At 37.3% G+C, this 19,728-nt stretch overlaps 1 protein-coding gene across 3 annotated transcripts in view; it reads left to right on the top strand.

Moving 5' to 3' along the window:
- The window catches only part of AIRE (autoimmune regulator), a 41,620-nt gene that overhangs the window by 13,717 nt on the left and 8,175 nt on the right, over positions 1-19,728 (top strand). For 2 of the 3 annotated variants that reach the window (XR_009155831.1, XR_009155832.1), the window contains 4 exons: positions 2,131-2,224; positions 2,638-2,793; positions 16,520-16,641; positions 17,184-19,457. Coding sequence is in view for 1 of the 3 variants with exons in the window: in XM_058189250.1 (XP_058045233.1) it covers positions 2,131-2,224; positions 2,638-2,793; positions 16,520-16,641; positions 17,184-17,280; positions 19,389-19,457 (538 nt within the window). In the remaining 2 variants the exon portion in view is untranslated. The remainder of the gene's footprint in view (positions 1-2,130; positions 2,225-2,637; positions 2,794-16,519; positions 16,642-17,183; positions 19,458-19,728) is intronic. The other variant, XM_058189250.1, reaches the window with a different exon arrangement.

The raw sequence follows: 19,728 nt of genomic DNA, 5'->3' as shown, positions 1-19,728 counted from the left end.
TCCAAAAAGCTTAGATGAGAAGTGAAATGTTTTCAAACAAAAGCCAAGAAAGTCCAGTTGCCTTTTGGAAAAAGCACCTTTGGAACAACCATGACCTGGATAATTGAGAATCTCCATGGATAAGGAAATGAAATATTTTATTAAAAAAAATCAGAAATATTGCAAGAAAATGTACAGTTAAGGTAGAACTGCTGAACAATAATAATGAGAGAAATCTAATAGAAGCAAATCTATATATATAAAAGCCAAATACCACTCACTCATCACAAAATCTCCAGAACAGTGCAGCCTACAAACTTGAAATTTGGCACGTATGTTCCTCTTTGCTTCTAGGTGCTTACTAAGAAAGGATTTTTCAAAATGACCATCAGATCATTAGTATTTCATAAACAGTACATTAACATGATAATGCTAAGGCGCTAGACATTGTACTCCCCCTCCCCACCTGAAAAGAACTCTGTTCCAACTGCCAGTCGCTTTTATATTAACACACTGTGATGCTACCCCTTCGCTACACTGAGCGTTGGCATGGCCAACAAGTGACTCATCTGGCCTGTGGGCTGGGACATTCTACGCCCCCTCCCCTCTGTTCCAACTGCCAGTTGCCTTATATTAACACACTCTGATGCTAAGGAGTTACACATTCTACATTAAGTTTCAGGCTTTAAGTGTCAATTTATCACGTTTGATCACATAGTTTCGTAGCGAAGCATGGGCATCCAGCTAGTAAATGTTATAAAGGCTTGTAAAGAGATTGAATTCTTTACAAACAGAATTATTGAATGACAGAACCATTTGTAAACCAAGAATAAGGAACAAATACTATTAGACATGAAGAATGATAGGCTGTTGATCAGCTGTCAAGTGGTAAAGCATCAGGTACAGAGATAATACCATTGAACTGTTTCAATTTTTAGAAGAGGTAGTGGTTAATGTCCTAATTTATTTATTTGCTGAAACCTGCCATCTGGATATGCTTCTTCCATTACTGCATTACTGAATATGCTTCAATAACTGTCTTCCAGTTATGTTCTAGAAACATCAATATTCACTCATCTTCATGATGCTGCCCTTGCCTTATCTCCATAAGATAAGGGAATGAAACAGCTTGAGATCATAATAAGCGTTAACAGTTTTAAAGTAATATTTTTCTGCTTAAGTCAGTGCTAATACATCATGGCTTCAAGAAGTATAAAATCTGTATATTTAGTCATGCTTGTGTTGGAGATTAGATCAGCTGACCTGCTGTATATGAGATCAGAGATATGTTTAGGAAATGTTGGGAAGTCTAGCCACAATCTCCCAGCCTCTGCTGCAGCCATTTTCTCCGAGGATTTGCCATTTCCATTAGCATCTTGCTTTCTTTCACATTCATTATCCCCTTTCTTCCTGCTTCTCCATTCTGATATAAACTTTTCTTTGGGCATCCACCATGGGAAGAGAAAAGGAAAACACTGCTCCATTATTTTATGTGGCAAAAAGAAGAAATATTTTGCAATTATGCTGAAGTTAAATATTCTAAAATACATTTCTGCCTTTATATACTTACTTTGTGTCTATAATTGCCCATGTCAACATATGACTCTTTTGCCCTACCCTCACTTATTTCACTCCAGAAAATAATGAAAGCAACTAAATAGTTTTTTCTGCCAATTTCCTCATATTTACAATCATCCCACTTCTCCCCACTCCTGTAAAAGAGTAAGACAGGACAGCAATTTTATGCATCGTTGTGTGTCATTTTAAGGATAAGAGAGCAGCACTAACTCAATGTGTATAGGAGGAAGTTCTAGATGGGCAGAATTTGATAGCCAGCATGAACAGCAGACATTGTGTACAAAGAGCAGCAGCAGCAGATATTGATAGATATAATTCCATGTGCATTGTGAGATCCTAAGTTAAATATAATGGAGAATGCTGTCCTTATAGCAGTGCCGAATGTGATTCAACTGAGAACTACCTCAAAAAATGTGGATTAAGGGAGAAAGCAAAATATTTTCAGCCAGAAACTACTTTGCATGAAAGAAACAGATTATATATAAGGTTTAAAAAGCTTGTTAATTTATTTTTCCTTTTTTCCTTTGTATATTTGACTATCTACCTGTCTTTCTGCCTTGGAACACTCATCAGTGGGACATGGAGGTGTGATTCCTGCTCATCTGGGAAAGCCAAAGAGGACAGGGGCACTGCAGAGGAGAATAGAGAGTCCTTTACTCAAAGTCAGGTATAACCGTGATTTTTGACTTTCCATGTCAGGTGGTCATTCTGGCTGGAGTTGATAGGAGTTATCATGCCAGATATCAGAAGCATATCAGTTTGGGGAAGTCCGCCATATCTAAGTAGTTCTAAAATCTGCTGTTTTTTCCAATAGTTGACTGTCCATTTGCTCCTGCGTCACAGTTCCAGTTTCCATTCTGGAAAATGAAAACAGAATGAATGTTGTTCAAAGCTATGCATAGATATTTGGTGTACAATGTAATTAAAGAACTTCTGTCACTCCAAGAACATTTTGAGATCACCATATGACAGATCTGAAATATGTAATTTGTACAGTTTGCATTCCTTTCTCCGTGCAAATGCTTCCCTGCTGCAGCTGAATAAGGACTAGGGTGTTATTAAATTTTCCTATCTTCTCAGGGTGCTGTTTATGTCCAGAGAACAATTGAAGATGGGAGGAGAGTTCTTATCAAAGAACCTCTTTGTGCCTCCTTCAGGCAGCCCCTCCCATCTTTGCTCTCTATGTCCGTGGCAGCTCCATCCACAGTACAGAACGCTGGAACAGAGAAACAACTGGTCAGTACATTGTCTTTCCATGAATTTTTCACATTTCAGTGGGTGAAGCCATCCTGTATGTATGTATGTATGTATGTATGTATGTATGTATGTATGTATGTATATGTATGTATGTATGAATGAATGAATGAATGAATGAATACAAGGCTCAGATGGATGAAACAATTTGTTGCCATGTTTTTTACTTGGCTGCTTTGATCAGAAGAGCTGTATGGTAAGGAATAGCCAACACTCCAGAAGATAGGCTCAAGATACAGAAGGATCTTGATAGACTTGAACATTGGGCGGTAACTAACAAAATGAAATTCAACAGTGAAAAAAGTAAGGTTCTACATTTAGGCAAAAAAACAACAACAAAATGCACAGGTACCATATATGTGGTACCTTGCTCAATAGTAGTAACTGTGAGAGGTATCTTGGAGTCCTAGTGGACAACCATTTAGATATGAGCCAGCAGTGTGCAGCAGCTGCCAAAAAAGCCAACACAGTTCTGGGCTGCATAAACAGAGGGATAGAATCAAGATCACATGAAATGTTAATGCCACTTTATAATGCCTTGGTAAGGCCACACTTGGAATATTGCATTCAATTTTGGTCGCCACGATGTAAAAAAGATGTTGAGACTCTAGAAAGAGTGCAGAGAAGAGCAACAAAGATGATTAGGGGACTGGAGGCTAAAACATATGAAGTACGGTTGCAGGAACTCAGTATGTCTAGTTTAATGAAAAGGAGGACTAGGGGAGACATAATAGCAGTGTTCCAATATCTCAGGGGTTGCCACAAAGAAGAGGGAGTCAAACTATTCTCCAAAGCACCTGAGGGTAGAACAAGAAGCAATGGGTGGAAACTAATCAAGGAGAGAAGCAACTTAGAACTAAGGATCAATTTCCTGACAGTTAGAACAATCAATAAGTGGAACAACTTGCCTGCAGAAGTTGTGAATGCACCAACACTGGAAATTTTTAAGAAAATGTTGGATAGCCATTTGTCTGAAATGTGTAGGGTTTCCTGCCTCGGCAGGGGGTTGGACTAGAAGACCTCCAAGGTCCCTTCCAACTCTGTTATTATGTTATGTTATGTTATGTTATGTTATGTCATGTCATGTCATGTCATGTCATGTCATGTCATGTCATGTCATGTCATGTCATGTCATGTCATGTCATGTTATGTTATAAGATAAAAGTTTAAAGCAGTGATATGTTCTTATCTTTGGCAGATCACACTCCAAGAGATGAATGGGCTAGGAGTAAGAATGGGGCAAATTCAAAACTAACTCTGAAACTGTTTCAGTTTAAATGTAATTAAAACTAATTTAAGTAAATGCTAGAATTATGTTTCTCAATATTAAGAAAATTTGAGTAAATAGAATACAAGAGCCAGTTTGGTGTAATGATTAAGACTCCAGGATAGAAACTGAGAGATTGTAAATTCTAGTGGTAACTTAGGCACAAAGCCAGCCAGGAGGTCTTATTCATTCCAGTATATTTTCTTGTGGGTATTCATTCAGGTACACTGAAATTTCCACTGCTTCCAACAGTTCAGTACTTTTAGCATTCATACCCAATAACATCAATTACTAAATAAACATTATCTTCTTCTAGATTTTTTTTTTATATAATCAACCAAACTTCAACATTTTATAAAATTTTCTCTCTTAACTTTTTAACTTATATACAATTAACATTTAACCCAATTTTTTCCTCCCCATATTTCCATATCAATGAGTTACCAATTTATTTATTTTTTTTATTGAAAAAGTTTTACAAAATTTCCCCCCCTTTCCCCCTCTCCCCCTTCCCCCTCCCCCCTCCCTTCACAAGCCCCCCCTCCCCCCCGACTTCCCGGAACAAACACAAGGTATAGTAAAAATAAAACAAACATATACTAAAAATTTTTCCTTCCTAACTAAATTATAATTCTACAATTCTCATCAATTTCTAACCTCCCCCAAAACAATCAAAAATAATACATCCTAATCATTCAAAGGCAGTCTGATAACTCTTAGTCTGATATCTGTTTTGAATATAGTCAATCCATTTTTTCCATTCACTTAAATATCTTTCTTGCGTATTGTCTTTCAGAAAGGCTGAGATTTTTGCCATCTCAGCCAAATTGGCAACTTTCAATATCCATTCTCCTATTGTAAGTACTTCTTTTTTCTTCCAATACTGTCCTATTAGTAATCTTGCCACTGTTATTAAATTTAAAATCAACTTAGTCTCAATTACAGTACAGTCCATGATAATTCCCAGCAAAAAAACTTGTGGCAGGAACTTTATCTTCTTTTTCAAAACATTTTGTAGAATCCATCAAATTCTTATCCAAAAAGCCTTAATATTTTTGCAAGTCCACCAAATATAAAAATATGTAGTGTCATCACAATTACATCTCCAACATTTTGCTTGCATATCTGGATACATATACGATAATTTCTTAGGATCTAAATGCTATCTGTAAAACATTTTATAAAAATTTTCCCTTAAATTTATTTATTTATTTATTTATTTATTTATTTTTCACATTTATATACCGCCCTATCTCCCTAGGGACTCAGGGCGGTTCACAGGCACATAAAAATACATATAAATACAAACTAAAATAACAAATAAAAAACTTATTCCACATAGCCGAATTGTTAAAAACAATATAAATAATAAAACCCATTTAAAACCAGTAAATTTAAAATCTAATCCAGTCCTGCGCAGATGAATAAGTGTGTTTTAAGCTCGCGACGGAAGGTTCGGAGGTCCGGAAGTTGACGAAGTCCTGGAGGGAGTTCGTTCCAGAGGGTGGGAGCCCCCACAGAGAAGGCCCTTCCCCTGGGTGTCGCCAGACGGCACTGCCTAGCTGACGGCACCCTGAGGAGTCCCTCTCTGTGAGAGCGCACGGGTCGGTGAGAGGTATTCGGTAGCAGTAGGCGGTCCCGTAAATAGCCCGGCCCTATGCCATGGAGCGCTTTAAAGATTGTTACCAAAACCTTGAAGCGCACCCGGTAGCCAGTGCAGTCTGCGCAGGATAGGTGTCACACGGGAGCCACGAGGGGCTCCCTCTATCACCCGCGCAGCCGCGTTCTGGACTAACTGAAGCCTCCGGATGCCCCTCAAGGGGAGCCCCATGTAGAGAGCATTGCAGTAATCCAGACGAGACGTCACGAGGGCGTGAGTGACCGTGCATAAGGCATCCCGGTCTAGAAAGGGGCGCAACTGGCGCACCAGGCGAACCTGGTGGAAAGCTCTCCTGGAGACGGCCGTCAAATGATCTTCAAAAGACAGCCGTTCATCCAGGAGGACGCCCAGGTTGCACACCCTCTCCATCGGGGCCAATGACTCGCCCCCAACAGTCAGCCGTGGACTCAGCTGATTGTACCGGGATGCCGGCATCCACAGCCACTCTGTCTTGGAGGGATTGAGCTTGAGCCTGTTTGTCCCCATCCAGACCCGTACGGCTTCCAAACACTGGGACAGCACTTCGATAGCTTCGTTGGGGTGGCCCGGTATGGAAAAGTACAGCTGGGTGTCATCAGCGTACAGCTGGTACCTCACACCGAAGCCACTGATGATCTCACCCAGCGGCTTCATATAGATGTTGAACAGAAGGGGCGAGAGAATCGACCCCTGCGGTACCCCACAAGTGAGGCGCCTCGGGGCCGACCTCTGCCCCCCTGTCAACACCGTCTGCGACCGGTCGGAGAGATAGGAGGAGAACCACCGATAGACGGTGCCTCCCACTCCCAATCCCTCCAACCGGCGCAGCAGGATACCATGGTCGATGGTATCAAAAGCCGCTGAGAGGTCTAATAGGACCAGGGCAGAGGAACAACCCATATCCCTGGCCCTCCAGAGATCATCCACCAACGCGAATTCTGTGCCTGTGTAAATTTAAAATTTCTAACCCAATTTTTTTTCCCAAGTTTCCAATAATATTGGCTCCTGAAAATTTTCTGCCCACTTTATCATACAGTCCTTTACCAAATCCCTTTCAGAGTCAATTTCAAATAAGACATTATACAATCTCTTTATATACTCCTGAGATTGATTTCTAATTTGCTTTACCAAATTTTCCTCATTCTGGACTATACCAGTTTTCTGATCTTCCTTCCATCTAGCACGTAATTGCCCGTATTGGAACCAACTATAATTTTTCCCTTCTTCTTTTAATACGTGCAAAGATTTTAATTGCAAACTACCACTTTCAGTATACAAAAGATCTTTATATGTAGTCATTTCCTGAGTCTGTTCTAAATTTATGTTTTCTATTGTATGTCTAGGACTTGCCCACATGGGAACTTTATAATTTAATTTATAAAAATATTTCTTCCAGACACGCAAGAGAACAATTCTTAACACATGGTTTTTAAAAGCCTTATCCACTTTTTTTATCATAAATTAAATATGCATGCCATCCATATAATAAATCATAACCTTCTATGTTCAAAATTCTCTCCTCCGTTAGATTAAAGCAATCACTTATCACAGACAGAACAGCTGCTTCATAATATAATTTAAAATTAGGCATTTTTAAGCCTCCCCTTTCCCGTGAATCTTGAATTATTTTCATTTTAACCCTGGCCTTTTTACCTTCCCATATAAATTTGTTAATTCCAGTCTGCCATTCCTCCAAATTTTTGTCTTTCTTAATTATTGGTATCATCTGAAAGAGGAATAAAAATCTAGGTAAAACGTTCATTTTAATAGCAGCTATTCCCCCCAACAACGATAACTGCAATTTTTTCCAAACCATCAAGTCCTTCTGAACTTTTTGCCATAAGACCTCATAATTATTCTTATACAATTTCACATTTGATGGTGTAATATAAACCCCTAAATATTTAACCTTTTTTACAATTTCAAATCCTGTTATTTCCTCTAATTTTTCTTTCTGTTGTTTGGTCATATTTTTTATTATCACTTTTGTTTTGTTCTGGTTTACCTTAAACCCTGAGACCTTTCCATATCGATCAATTATGTCCAACAGAGATACACTTGAATTTATAGGATTTGTTAGAGTAATCACCAAATCATCTGCAAAGGCTCTCACTTTATATTCATGTTGTCTAACTTTAATTCCCTCTATCTCCTTTGATTCTCATATTTTATCCAATAGTGGCTCCAAAGTTAAAATGAACAGTAATGGTGATAAAGGACATCCCTGTCTTGTTCCTTTCACAATCTTAAAAGCTTCTGTTAAGTTACCATTAATTATTATCTGGGCTGTTTGCTCTCCATAAATTGCTCTAATTATTCTCACAAAGCCATCTCCAAATTGCATTTTTTCTATTAATCTAAATAAAAAGTCACAATGCAATCAATCAAAAGCTTTCTCTGCATCCAAAAAGATAAATGCTGCTGATATAAAATTTTTCTTTTCTAAATATTCCAATAAGTTAAAAATCTGCCTAACATTATTCTTCATCTGTCTCCCTTTTATAAATCCAGATTGATCAGTATGAATTCTACGTTGTAAAACTAACATTAATCTGTTTGCTATTATTTTAACAAAAATCTTATAATCATTATTTAAAAGTAAAATTGGCCTATAATTCACAGGTTTAGAACAATCCTGTTCCTCTTTTGGTATCAATGAAATAAAAGAAGTTCTTCATGAAGGGGGAATTCTTCCTCCTAATTGTATTTGATTAAATAATTCCTTTTTTTTAAATTTACATTTATATCCCGCCCTTCTCCGAAGACTCAGGGCGGCTTACAATGTATAAGGCAATAGTCTCATTCTATTTGTATATTTACAGAGTCAACTTATTGCCCCCCCAACAATCTGGGTCCTCATTTTACCTACCTTATAAAGGATGGAAGGCTGAGTCAACCGTGGGCCGGGCTTGAACCTGCAGTAATTGCAGGCTGCTGTGTTTTAATAACAGGCTTCTTTACAGCCTGAGCTACCACGGCCCAATCCTTAAGTGGATCTAACATCTCATCCTGTAAGTTCCTATAATAACTTACTGTAAGCCCATCTGTACCAGGAGTTTTCCCCATTTTTAATTGTTTAATTACCAAAATAATTTCTTCAGAAATTATAGGCCGATTTAATTTTTCCCTTTCTTCTAAAGTTAAACTTTTAACCTTGTAATCTTTCAAATAATTATCAATATTCATATTCAATATTTTATCTTTAGCATATAAATTTGTGTAATATTCTAAGAAGGCTTTCTTAATTATATCCTGTTGATATCTCTCTTTACCTTTATATTCTATTTTTTCTGTAATACATTTCTGTTTTTTCCTTAAAATGTATGCTAATCACCTACCAGGTCTATTTGCATTACAAAAGGTATTATGTTTGGCATATTGTATATTTGTTGCCACTTGGTCAGCCATTATCATACTAAATTGATTCTGTAAAATTGCATCCTTAATCTTTTGGTCCTGCGGGTTATGTATTAGTAATTGTTGTTTCTTATAAATCTCCTCTTCTAAGTACCTACGCTGTCTTTGTTGCTTATTTCTCTGTCTATTGTTAATATATATTAAGACACCACTCGTAAAGGCTTTACTGGCATCCCAAACCATTTCTATCGATGTTTCCTTATTCAAATTATAATCAAAAAATTCTTTCATCTGCTTTTTACATTGATTTACATTATCCTGATATCTAAACAAATTTTCATTTAATCTCCATGTTCTTCTGCCTTCTTTTCCATATTGCAATTCCATCCAAACAGGACTATGATCAGACAAACATCTTGGAAATATCTTAATTTTCTTCACCTTAAAAAGCAAATCATTAGAAGTTAAAATAAAATCAATACGTGAGAAGGATTGATGCCTATCAGAGAAAAAAGTATAATCTCTTTCCTCCAAGTTCCGCAGTCTCCATACATCTCTCAACTCAAAATCTTCTGTCATCTCAAAAAAAGATTTAGGCAACTTTGCATGTGCAAGTATCTTCTTAGAAGAAATTCTCTTGTCCTTTCATGTATCTATTACTCCATTCCAATATAATACACGATTTATAATCCCATAGAATCAACTTGTCATACAACATTCTGTAAAATTTTTCTTGTTGCTGATTGGGTGCATAAATACCAAGCAGAAGAGTCTTTTTTGTTTCTAATATAAGTTCGATGGCAATATATCTTCCGTGAATATCTGCCTCTATTAACTTGGCTGGTATATCTTTTCTCAAATATACGACTATACCATGTTTTTTGTCCAAAGCTGAGGCAGCAAAATGTTTACCTAACTTTGAATTTATTAAGTATTTTTGATCTGATAATTTAATATGTGTTTCTTCTAAGCAAATCACATCATTTCTAAATTGTTTCAAATAATGAAATATTTTTCTTCTCTTCTGAGCTGAATTCAAACCATTAACATTCCAAGTCAAAATTTTATTTGCCATTACTGGCCTGCTGAAGCCTTTGAGCGATCAGCTGAAGATCATCCTCCCGTATCTTCGGCCTTGCTCTTCCCACCGCTTCTGTAGCAGAATCCTGAGCTTTACTTTGAGTTTGTTGCTCCTTTTCTTTACGCTTGAGGGCTCCCCTCGTCACTCTTTGTTCTTGTGGTTGGTCCTCAGATGGTAACATCACTGAGATCACCTCAGCTTCCACACCAATTTGAGTCTCTTGAATTCTTTTTTCTATTACTTCTATTTCAACTTTCAGCACAGTAGAAAGAAAATCTTTGGCCTTAAGCACAGTATCAATACGATATCTTCTTCCTTGATAATACACTGTCAAACCAACTGGAATTTCCCATCTAAATTGAATCTGGTACTTCTTAAGTTCTTGTGTAAAAAATATAAAGTCTTTCCTTAACATCTTGGGAGGAATCTCTTTCAAAACCTTCAGCTCCTGTTCTTCTTTTTCAGGTTTTTCTGATATGCAACTTGTAAAAATCTGATTTCTCGCTGTCCGTTTCAAAAAATAAACCACAATGTCTCTAGGAAATTTCTTCTGCCTGGCAATCCAAGAATTAACTCTGTAAATTTTATCAATTTTATAAGCAACCTCTTATGGATCAAGTTCAATAAATTCAGCCAGGGCTTCTGATAAAAAATTTTTTTAGATCTTCGGCTTTTTCTTCTTTTAACCCCATAATTCTCAGAGTTCCTTCCATCATTCTATACTGTATCACCACCACTTGATCTTCATTTTTGTCCAATTTTATTTGCATTCCTCCCATTCGATTATCTAATTGCTGGTTTGACTGAACAATTTCTTGCACTTCCTCCTCCACCCCCTCCAGTCTTTTTGCCAAACCTTGAAAAGCAATCAAAATATCTTCTCTTATCTTTTTATTATCTTCTTTTATTTCTTTTATGTCTTTCATCATCTCCTTAAACTTCTCTTCAAACACTTTTCCTTGTTCTTTAATCAAATCCTCCAAAGCTACTTCAGAACCCCTTCTACCAGCAGTCTTAGGTGGTTTAGTAGCCATTTCAATTTTTAAAAGTCAGAGAATTTAAGTTTAAAAACTTCTCTATTCTCCTTTAAGTATAGGAGAGCTCAGTTCGTTACAATCCACAAGTAACGTTTCCTAGCTTCTTAGTTACGCAGCCTGCTCATTTTTACTTTACTTTCACTTCCTCTCAGACGCCATTTTAAACAGTCAGTTAAAGCAAGGGAAAAAAAGTTTCTCTTTTTAAAAGGTAGAAGTCAGGAAATCAAAAATACTTGCAATCCAATAATTGTTCACTCGTGCTTGTTCCGTCTGCATGTAGAAATCTACAAAAAGAAATCGATTGAGCAGAGATGGACACCTTCCTCTTTTCCTGCTTTTGGAGGAGCGCACTGAAGATCGGAACAAAACAAAGCCCCTAGGGAGATCTACCACTCCCCCGCTGCTCTCTTCTCTCCCTTTCTCCCAGAGAGGGAAATTGAAGCCGGGAACAGCTGTTCTTTGCTGTTTTCACCGGCTTTTACAATATCCGGTGCAGAGCGCCTTAATTAGGCACCCAGCGAGGAAGTTGGTGCCTACCGGAAGTCCAGGTTACCAAATATTTTATAACCATTTTGTCATACAAGCCTTAACCAATTCCATTTCTTTTTTTAATTTTTTCCCAACACTTTATATGACCCAATATCAATTTTTGTCCAACATAACTAAATCCACCATATATAATAAAATAACATCAATATAATATTTCTCCCACATTTAAATTACAGATTAAGACATATACACCCCAATTTAATTTCCAAATACCATCTATAAAGCATTTTATATAAGACAAAAAATTTTTCCTGAGTTTTATACTTATCTAATTAACTACTTATTAAAGCCAATTATAAATTATCCTTTCTACTTTTTATATCCAAAAATTTTGCTTGTGATTTACCCTTTCCCATAAAAAGAAGCTCTTTTCGTTTGAAATTGTTGCTTCTTTACTCCTTGTTCTTTACGTTTAGTAATTACAATCATTCTTTGCTCTTCCCCTGCTGCTTTCAACCTTTCTTCTTTAGTCACAGCCTCTACTTTAGATTGTATTTGCTTTGCTACCTTCTCACACTTTTTAACCACATCCACTTCTCTTCCCATTTTAACTTGTGTGTGGTGTTCCAGCCTTCAATACGCTAGTATAAAAATCTCTTGCTTTAAACACCATATTAAGTTGATATTTCTCTCCTGCATAATTTACTGTTAGTCCAGCTGGAACATCCCATCTAAACCATATCTGACAATTTCTAAATTCGTCCACCAAAAAAGCAAACTCTTTTCTATTTCTTAAAATTTCTGAGGGAATTTCTTTTAACACTAATACCTCTTGTCCTAATATTTGAGTTTTATTTTTATAAGAAGCTTATAAAATCTCAGTCCTAATCTTCTTAGTTGTAAAATAAATCACTGCATCTCTTGGTAACTGTCTTTCTCTTGCAACCCATGAATTAACATGATAGATTTTTTCAATTTGCATTTTAAGAGCTACAGGTTTCTGTCCAATCATCTGTGCAAAAACCTCTGCAAAGACATCTTTTAAATTCTCTCGCTTATTTTCTTTCAAACCTCTCACTCTTAATGCAGATTCCATTACTCTATATTGCAACAAAACTTTTTCTTCATCTGCAGTGTCTACCTTAGTCTGAAGCTCCTCTATTTTATTTTTTAAGTCCAAATTAACTTGATTAACTTCTTCAACTCTTTCATCCAGCTGATTTGTGTATTCAAGAAAACTGTTAAATGCTGCCACTATATCTTCTTTTATTTCTTCGTCCTGAGCTTCAAGAGTATCTTTAACTTTCATTATTTTCTCTTCAATTTCCTTGAACTTTTGGTCTATAGCAAAAATTTGAGCCTTTAGAAATTCCTTCAACTCTTCTTGTAATTTATATATTTGAGCTAACGAGGCACCAGTTTCCTTAAAAACAGCAGGCTTTAATTGCACAGAAGCCATCTTACTTAAACTTTATACTTTGCAACAAAATCAAATCTGTTCATAAACTCCTTATTTGGGTTGGGTAAATCAATTCTGCAGTTCTTCAACTTTTCTCTTTAACATTTCTTCACATATGTATACAACCCAGCAAGTTTAAACAGAGTTAAGGGCGCTAACGCTCTAACGAGGACTTCCTTAACTTTCGTTTTCACACCCTATTAAGCAGAGGCGCCATTTCCTTTCTTCTTAAGTACCGTTCAAAGATCGAGTTGAGGTCTGGTGCTTACATAAGCCTGTCCTCCTGCCTTTGCTCCGTCTGCTTAAAGTAAATTAAGATTGATCATCATCTTGATAACAGAGATGGTCGCAGCATTTTGTTCTGCATTAATAAATTAATGCAGAGGATCCTGGATCCAGAGCTTTCGTCAGGCTTAAATAGGGAGCTCTTACTCTTTTTGCCCCTAGAATTTTTTCTGGGGCTCTCGGCGAGCTCTACCTCCGCCTGGCAGCTCACCTTTCCCTCTTCTCCCTAGGGAAAGGTTTCCAAGCCATCAGACAGCTGATGAGCGCTGTCTGAATGACTTTAACGTGATCACGGGGCTGACGGTCCGAAATGACCGTCTCTAAGGTCTGCGGCGCCACCAGAAGTCTCAACCATACCCATATTCTAACCCAATAATATTTTGCTTCCGTACATGTCCACCACATATGATAATAAAATCCGTATACTGTCTAGATTTGCCATAGCTTTCCTCCCCAGGAGCAAGCGTCTTTTAATTTCTTGGCTGCAGTCCCCTGCTGCAGTGATCTTGGAGCCTAGGAAAGTAAAATCTGTCACTACCTCCATTTCTTCCCATCTATTTGCCAGGAATTGAGAGTGCTGGATGCCATGATCTTAGTTTTCTTAATGTTGAGTTTCAAGCCAACTTTTGCACTTTCCTTCTTCATCTGCATCAAGAGGCTCTTTAGTTCACTTTCTGCCATTAGAATGGTATCATCTGCATATCTGAGGTTGTTGATATTTCTCCCGGCAATCTTAATTCCAATTTTTGATTCATCTAGTCCCGCCTTTCTCATGATGTGCTCTGCATATAAGTTAAATAGGCAGGGCGACAGTATACAGTCTTGCCAGATTCCTTTCCCAATTTTGAACCAATCAGTGGTTCCGTGTCCAGTTTTCACTGTTGCTTCTTGATATAGGTTGCTTCTTGATATAGGTTTCTCAAGAGACTAATAAGATAGTCTGGTACTCCCATCTCCTTAAGAATTTGCCACAATTTGTTGTGATCCACACAGTCAAAGGCTTTAGCATAATCAATGAAGCAGAAATAGATGTTTTTCTGGCATTCCCTAGCTTTCTCCAAAATCCAGCATATTTTGCCAATTTGATCTCTAGTTCCTCTGCCTCTTCAAAATCCTGTCTATACTTCTGGTAGTTCTCGATCCATATACTGCTGGAGCCTACCTTGTAGGATTTTAAGCATAACCTTACTAGCATGTGAAATGAACGCAATGGTGTGATAGTTTGAACATTCTTTGGCATTGCCTTTCTTTGGAATTGGAATGTAAATTGACGTTTTTCAACCCTGTGGCCTGTTGAGTTTTCCAAATTTGCTGGCAAATTGAGTGTAGCACTTTTACTGTATCGTCTTTTAAGATTTTGAATAGCTCAGCTGGAATACTGTCTCCTCCACTAGCTTTGTTGTTGCTCAGATTTCCTAAGGCCTATTTGACTTCACATTTTAGGATGTCTGGCTCGAGGTCAGTGGCCACCCCATCGTTATCAGGGATGCTAAACTCGTTCTTGTATAGTTCTGTGTAATTTTGCCACCTCTTCTTAATCTCTTCTGCCTCTCTTAAGAACCTGCCATTTTGGTCCTTTATCATGCCCATCTTTGCATGAAACGTTCCCTTCATATGTCCAATTTTCTTGAAGAGCTCTCTGGTCCTCCCTATTCTATTGTTTTCTTCTATTTCTTTGCACTGTTCATTTAAGAATGCATTCTTATCTCTTATAGCTATTATCTGGAATTCTGCATTCAACTGGGTGTATCTTTCTATTTTTCTCTTTCCTTTCGCTTCCCTTCTTTCCTCAGCTATTTGCAAAGCTTCCTCAGACAACCATTTTGCTTTCTTGCCTTTCTTTTTCTTTGGGATGGTTTTAGTTGCTACCTTTTGTACAATGTTGCAACTTCTGTCCATAGTTCTTCAGGCAGTCTATCAGATCTAATTCCTTAAATCTATTTGTCACCTCTACTGTATATTCATCAGGGATATGATTTAGTTCATACCTGAGTGGCCTGGTGCTTTTCCCTACTTTCTTTAGTTTAAGCCTAAATTTTGCAAGAAGAAGCTCATGATCTGAGCCACAGTCAGCTCCTGGTCATGTTTTTACTGACTATATAGAGCTTCTCAATCTTTGGCTGCAGACCATATATCTTCATCCATGGGATGAGGTAAATAGGTAACAGTAGACCTATTAAGGAAGCTACAGTTTGATGTTCACCTTACTAGATATCATATCTAGTAATTTTAGCATTTTGGAAAACTTGAAGTAGCTTGATCCCAAAGTTTTGTTTTTTCTTGTTTTTAAATTCTAAAACAACAAATTCTAGATTATTCTCTTCCCTATATAAACTAGGTTCAATCAAACAGATCTAGTGTAGACTATTGGTTAAGCTATTGGGCTAGGAATGGGGAGCCCTCGGAGTCCACACACAGCCATGAAAGCTTACTAGATGACTTTGGACCAGCCACTGTCTCTCAATATAATTTACCTGAAAAAGTTATGGGGGAAAATAGGAAGAGCTTCAGGAAGTGCATACATGCTTCCTGGAGCTTCTGTTACAAAAGATAGATTATAAATGTAATAAACAGTCAAGAGTTATGAAAGTGTTTCTAGTGTTTAATGTTCAATTGCTGCAATAAAAATATACTCTTGTTTTTTTCCCCATTATCCTGGATCCCAAATAGCAAAAGCACTTAGACTTAGTTTTAGACTGTAAAGCACTTTACAATCCTCTCTAAATGGTTTACAGAGTCAGCATATTACTCCCCCAACAATCTGGGTCCTCATTTTACTGACCTTGGAAGGATGGAAGGCTGAGTCAGCCTTGAGCTGGTCAGGATCACTGCTCCTGGCAGTGGGAGTGAACCAGGCAGTTTCAACCTATTATTGCTAAGGTTTTCAAAGTTTAAATGTTTATTTTTTTAAGTTTTGTCATTTTATTGTGTGCTATAAGGCTAAGAATGGCAATGTAAGTAGAGGTCTAAGCAATTACGATAAGCTGTTAAACACTGGATAGAAAAGATGGTATGTAAAGTACAAAATTATTCTCAAGAAGGTAAAAAAGGACCACTTTTTGCTAGAAAATTACTTTAAATTGTGTTTTTTCAGAAATTAACCATTGGTGACAAATGCGGTATATGCCGCAAAGGAGGAGATGTGATCTACTGCAATAAATGTTTCAGGGCTTTCCACTGGCGCTGCCATTTTCCTGCCCACACAGATGAAATCAGGTATTAATTGTGCCCAAGAATAAATCTTCATTTATTTCCTATATTTGTCAAGCCTTGGGCATCTGGCTTAGTGCAAAACTCTTGTGAAAAAAGGCCCCAGCTGTTATAATCGAAAGTGAGCAGGAGGAGAATGGGGACCTGGCACTAAATTGATGTGGCTAATATGGCTTCTAGAGGCATATTTGTTCCTAATTTTTTCCAAGAGAGTTTTAAAGTTTTAATTAAGGCAAACCTTCAATCTCCCTCTTTTACAGCATTCTGTACAGGTGCAAATTCACATAACTGAATGATCCACCATATCACCATCACTCTAAATCTCTCTGCATATCAGAAACAATATGATAAGGTGGAAGGCTATAGTCCAAATGTTTGTGCTGCTGTTTGATTAGATAAAAGGTTTATGTGAGGAAAAAAAACAGTAAATCATTTGAGAATCTACTTGGAGTCTAACATAGCTCTATCCAGTTTAATAACCATGGAATCTGAAATCAACTCTTATACCTTGAGGGAATACTTAAGATTGTTTTTACATTGTGTTCCAGTGGAATCCTGATATGTAAGTCCTGTTTTGACAACTCTACAGTTATCAGCTTGGAAGGAGACTCTCACTCCAATGCTCAAACACTACGAGCAGTAAAGGTCAGATTTTCCTTTTTTTTCCAGCCTTATTGTGCCCAGTGGATTAAGGACACTCTGGTATATACACAGATGGCCTTCATGACTTTTCATGCTTCAGATGTAATATGCAACTCCCATCATTGGCTTATACCTTGTTATCTGAGATTAATGGGAGTTACAATCTAAAAAATTCTGAATAGACATAACTTCCCTGAGTTCCAATTGCTAAATCTAGAGACTTTCTTTATTAGCCTTGATCAGTATGCTGAACACATTCCGGTTTCTTAGACAAAAATATTACTGCTCCTTGAAGTTTAGAGTCTTAAATCAACAACAAATATCGGAACATAGAGAAAAGGTAGGAAGAAATCTACAATTTCTATTTGAAATATAGTTCTATTTGTAAAGTTGATTGTACCTATATACTATTAAAATTTTGTGTCTGTAAGCTTTAACTGTGAAACAATGCATCACAGGGCAAAACTTTTTCAACTAAGGTCTTACAATGGGCTACATTACTGAATGCTGGCACCCATTGCTTCTATTGGAATGAAATTTTAGAAAGTTCTTGCTGTTTCAACACTGCTATTGTTGACTGCTGCCACCATGCTGCTAGGGTTATGTGATCCTAATTTACAGCTTCCCTAATACCTGCCCACAAGCCAATGGGGAAGCCTGGGAAACTTTCAGAGAGAAAGTCCATGGGGATCACATCCTTCCATTAAAGCTTGCATGGGAGAAAGTCAATAGGGAACCTTGCAAGAGACTGTCTCAAGTTGTTCAGGTAAGTCTCCTGCACCCACAGAATCTCTGTCAGTTCCTCTGCACTCACAAATATATCTGAAAGGATGACCCAACAGGTTAAGTTATAAATATAAATGAATGTGTCAAATCAAAGGATTCATTCCAGAAGTGAATTTTGAAGAGAAATTTGAAGAAAAAGACAGTGTGATAGTCTCCATATGTTTAACTATGACACAACGCATACAACTTTTATTTGGTTATCTGTTAATCCATTCCTGCAGCTTATTCTTTTGAAGTGTTGCAAATGGCTTCTGCCTCAAGCTTAGAGGACCATTTTCATTTCCAAAACCTCAGTGTACTAAAAATCTTATATCCAGGTTCCTCTAACTAGACTGAATATAGTGAAGATTTTTCTTCTGATGATTAATGCACTGAGCCCTTTCTGGAGAGATGCAGGGAGCAGCAAACAAATGCTGGACCCACTGAAGGAGTATGAAGATAGATTAATTTATTTATACCTGACTTTTTAAACTCTCATGGATAAGGCTTTTGTTTCCCTTTTACCATAGCTATTTTGCACAAAATTTACACCAGCTTTCTGTAACTTGATACTCCCCAGCTGTGTTAGAGTAATATAGGGGTCCCTAACTCCCAGTCCACAGATGGTGCCAATCTGCGGCCCATTGGGAACTGCTCTGTGCAAGCAGCAGGCAAATACTCCATTGTGCCACTAGCGGGTACACACATGAAACCATCCCCTCACCCCCCTACCCCCCACTACCATTGCTGCTGCTGCTGCCATGACCGCTGCTGGTCCATGGAGTCCAAAAGATTGGGGACCACTGCCTTAGAATATTGGCTATTGTTAAACACATGAACCTAATTTATATAAAAACTTAAGTACTAAGGCTATAGTCCAGTCCATACAGATTGTCCTCAATTTATGACCCATCTGGGACGAGAACATTTGTAGTTAAGTAGTATGGTCATTAAGTGAGACGTGTGTACACCTGATTTTACAACCATTTTTGCCAAAGTAATTAACAAATCACCGTGGTGGTTAAGCAAGCATCACATGACCATGATCATGATTTGCAACCTACAAGCTTCCCAATTGACTTTATGTGTTGGATCCATTGGGGAAGGTAGCAAATGGCAATCACATGACCATAGGGACCCTGCAATGGTTGTAAATATCTAAATACTGTAAATTCTCATAAGTTTTTTTTTCAGTGTGTCAGAACTTTGAATGGCCACTAAACAAATTGTTGTAAGTTGAGGACTACCTGTATTTAGTATGAGAACAAATCCTATTGAACATGTGGAACTTATTTCTGAATAGATATGTATAAGGTTGCATAGTAAGGAAATATTTTGAATTCTAGGTGCTAGAAGATTCTGCTGGAACTGAACCTGCATTGAACAAAGATGATTTGGATTCACTCTTAGGGGAGGTAAATAAAGTAAACAGTGATGTAGGTTTATTTGTTTGGCTCTGTAATATATCTAATGTGGAATTTATAATGCATTGGCGAGCTTCAGCAAAAATCAAATCCTTCTTGGTAATATTCAGCATTTGGCATGCTAGTTTAACAAATTCAGCCACAAAATAATTTGCAAATTTCTGGAAAAAATGGCAGATCAGAATTGGATGTGGTTTACCCTGCACAGGAACAGTGAATCTGTTTTTTAAAAAATGTAAAAATAGTTTAACATTTGCCTTTA

This window comes from Ahaetulla prasina, chromosome 6, assembly GCF_028640845.1.
Source record: "Ahaetulla prasina isolate Xishuangbanna chromosome 6, ASM2864084v1, whole genome shotgun sequence".
Taxonomy (NCBI): Eukaryota; Metazoa; Chordata; class Lepidosauria; order Squamata; family Colubridae; genus Ahaetulla; species Ahaetulla prasina.
The sequence above is the reverse complement of the archived record's forward strand: the minus strand, read 5'-3'. Positions and strand labels throughout refer to the sequence as shown.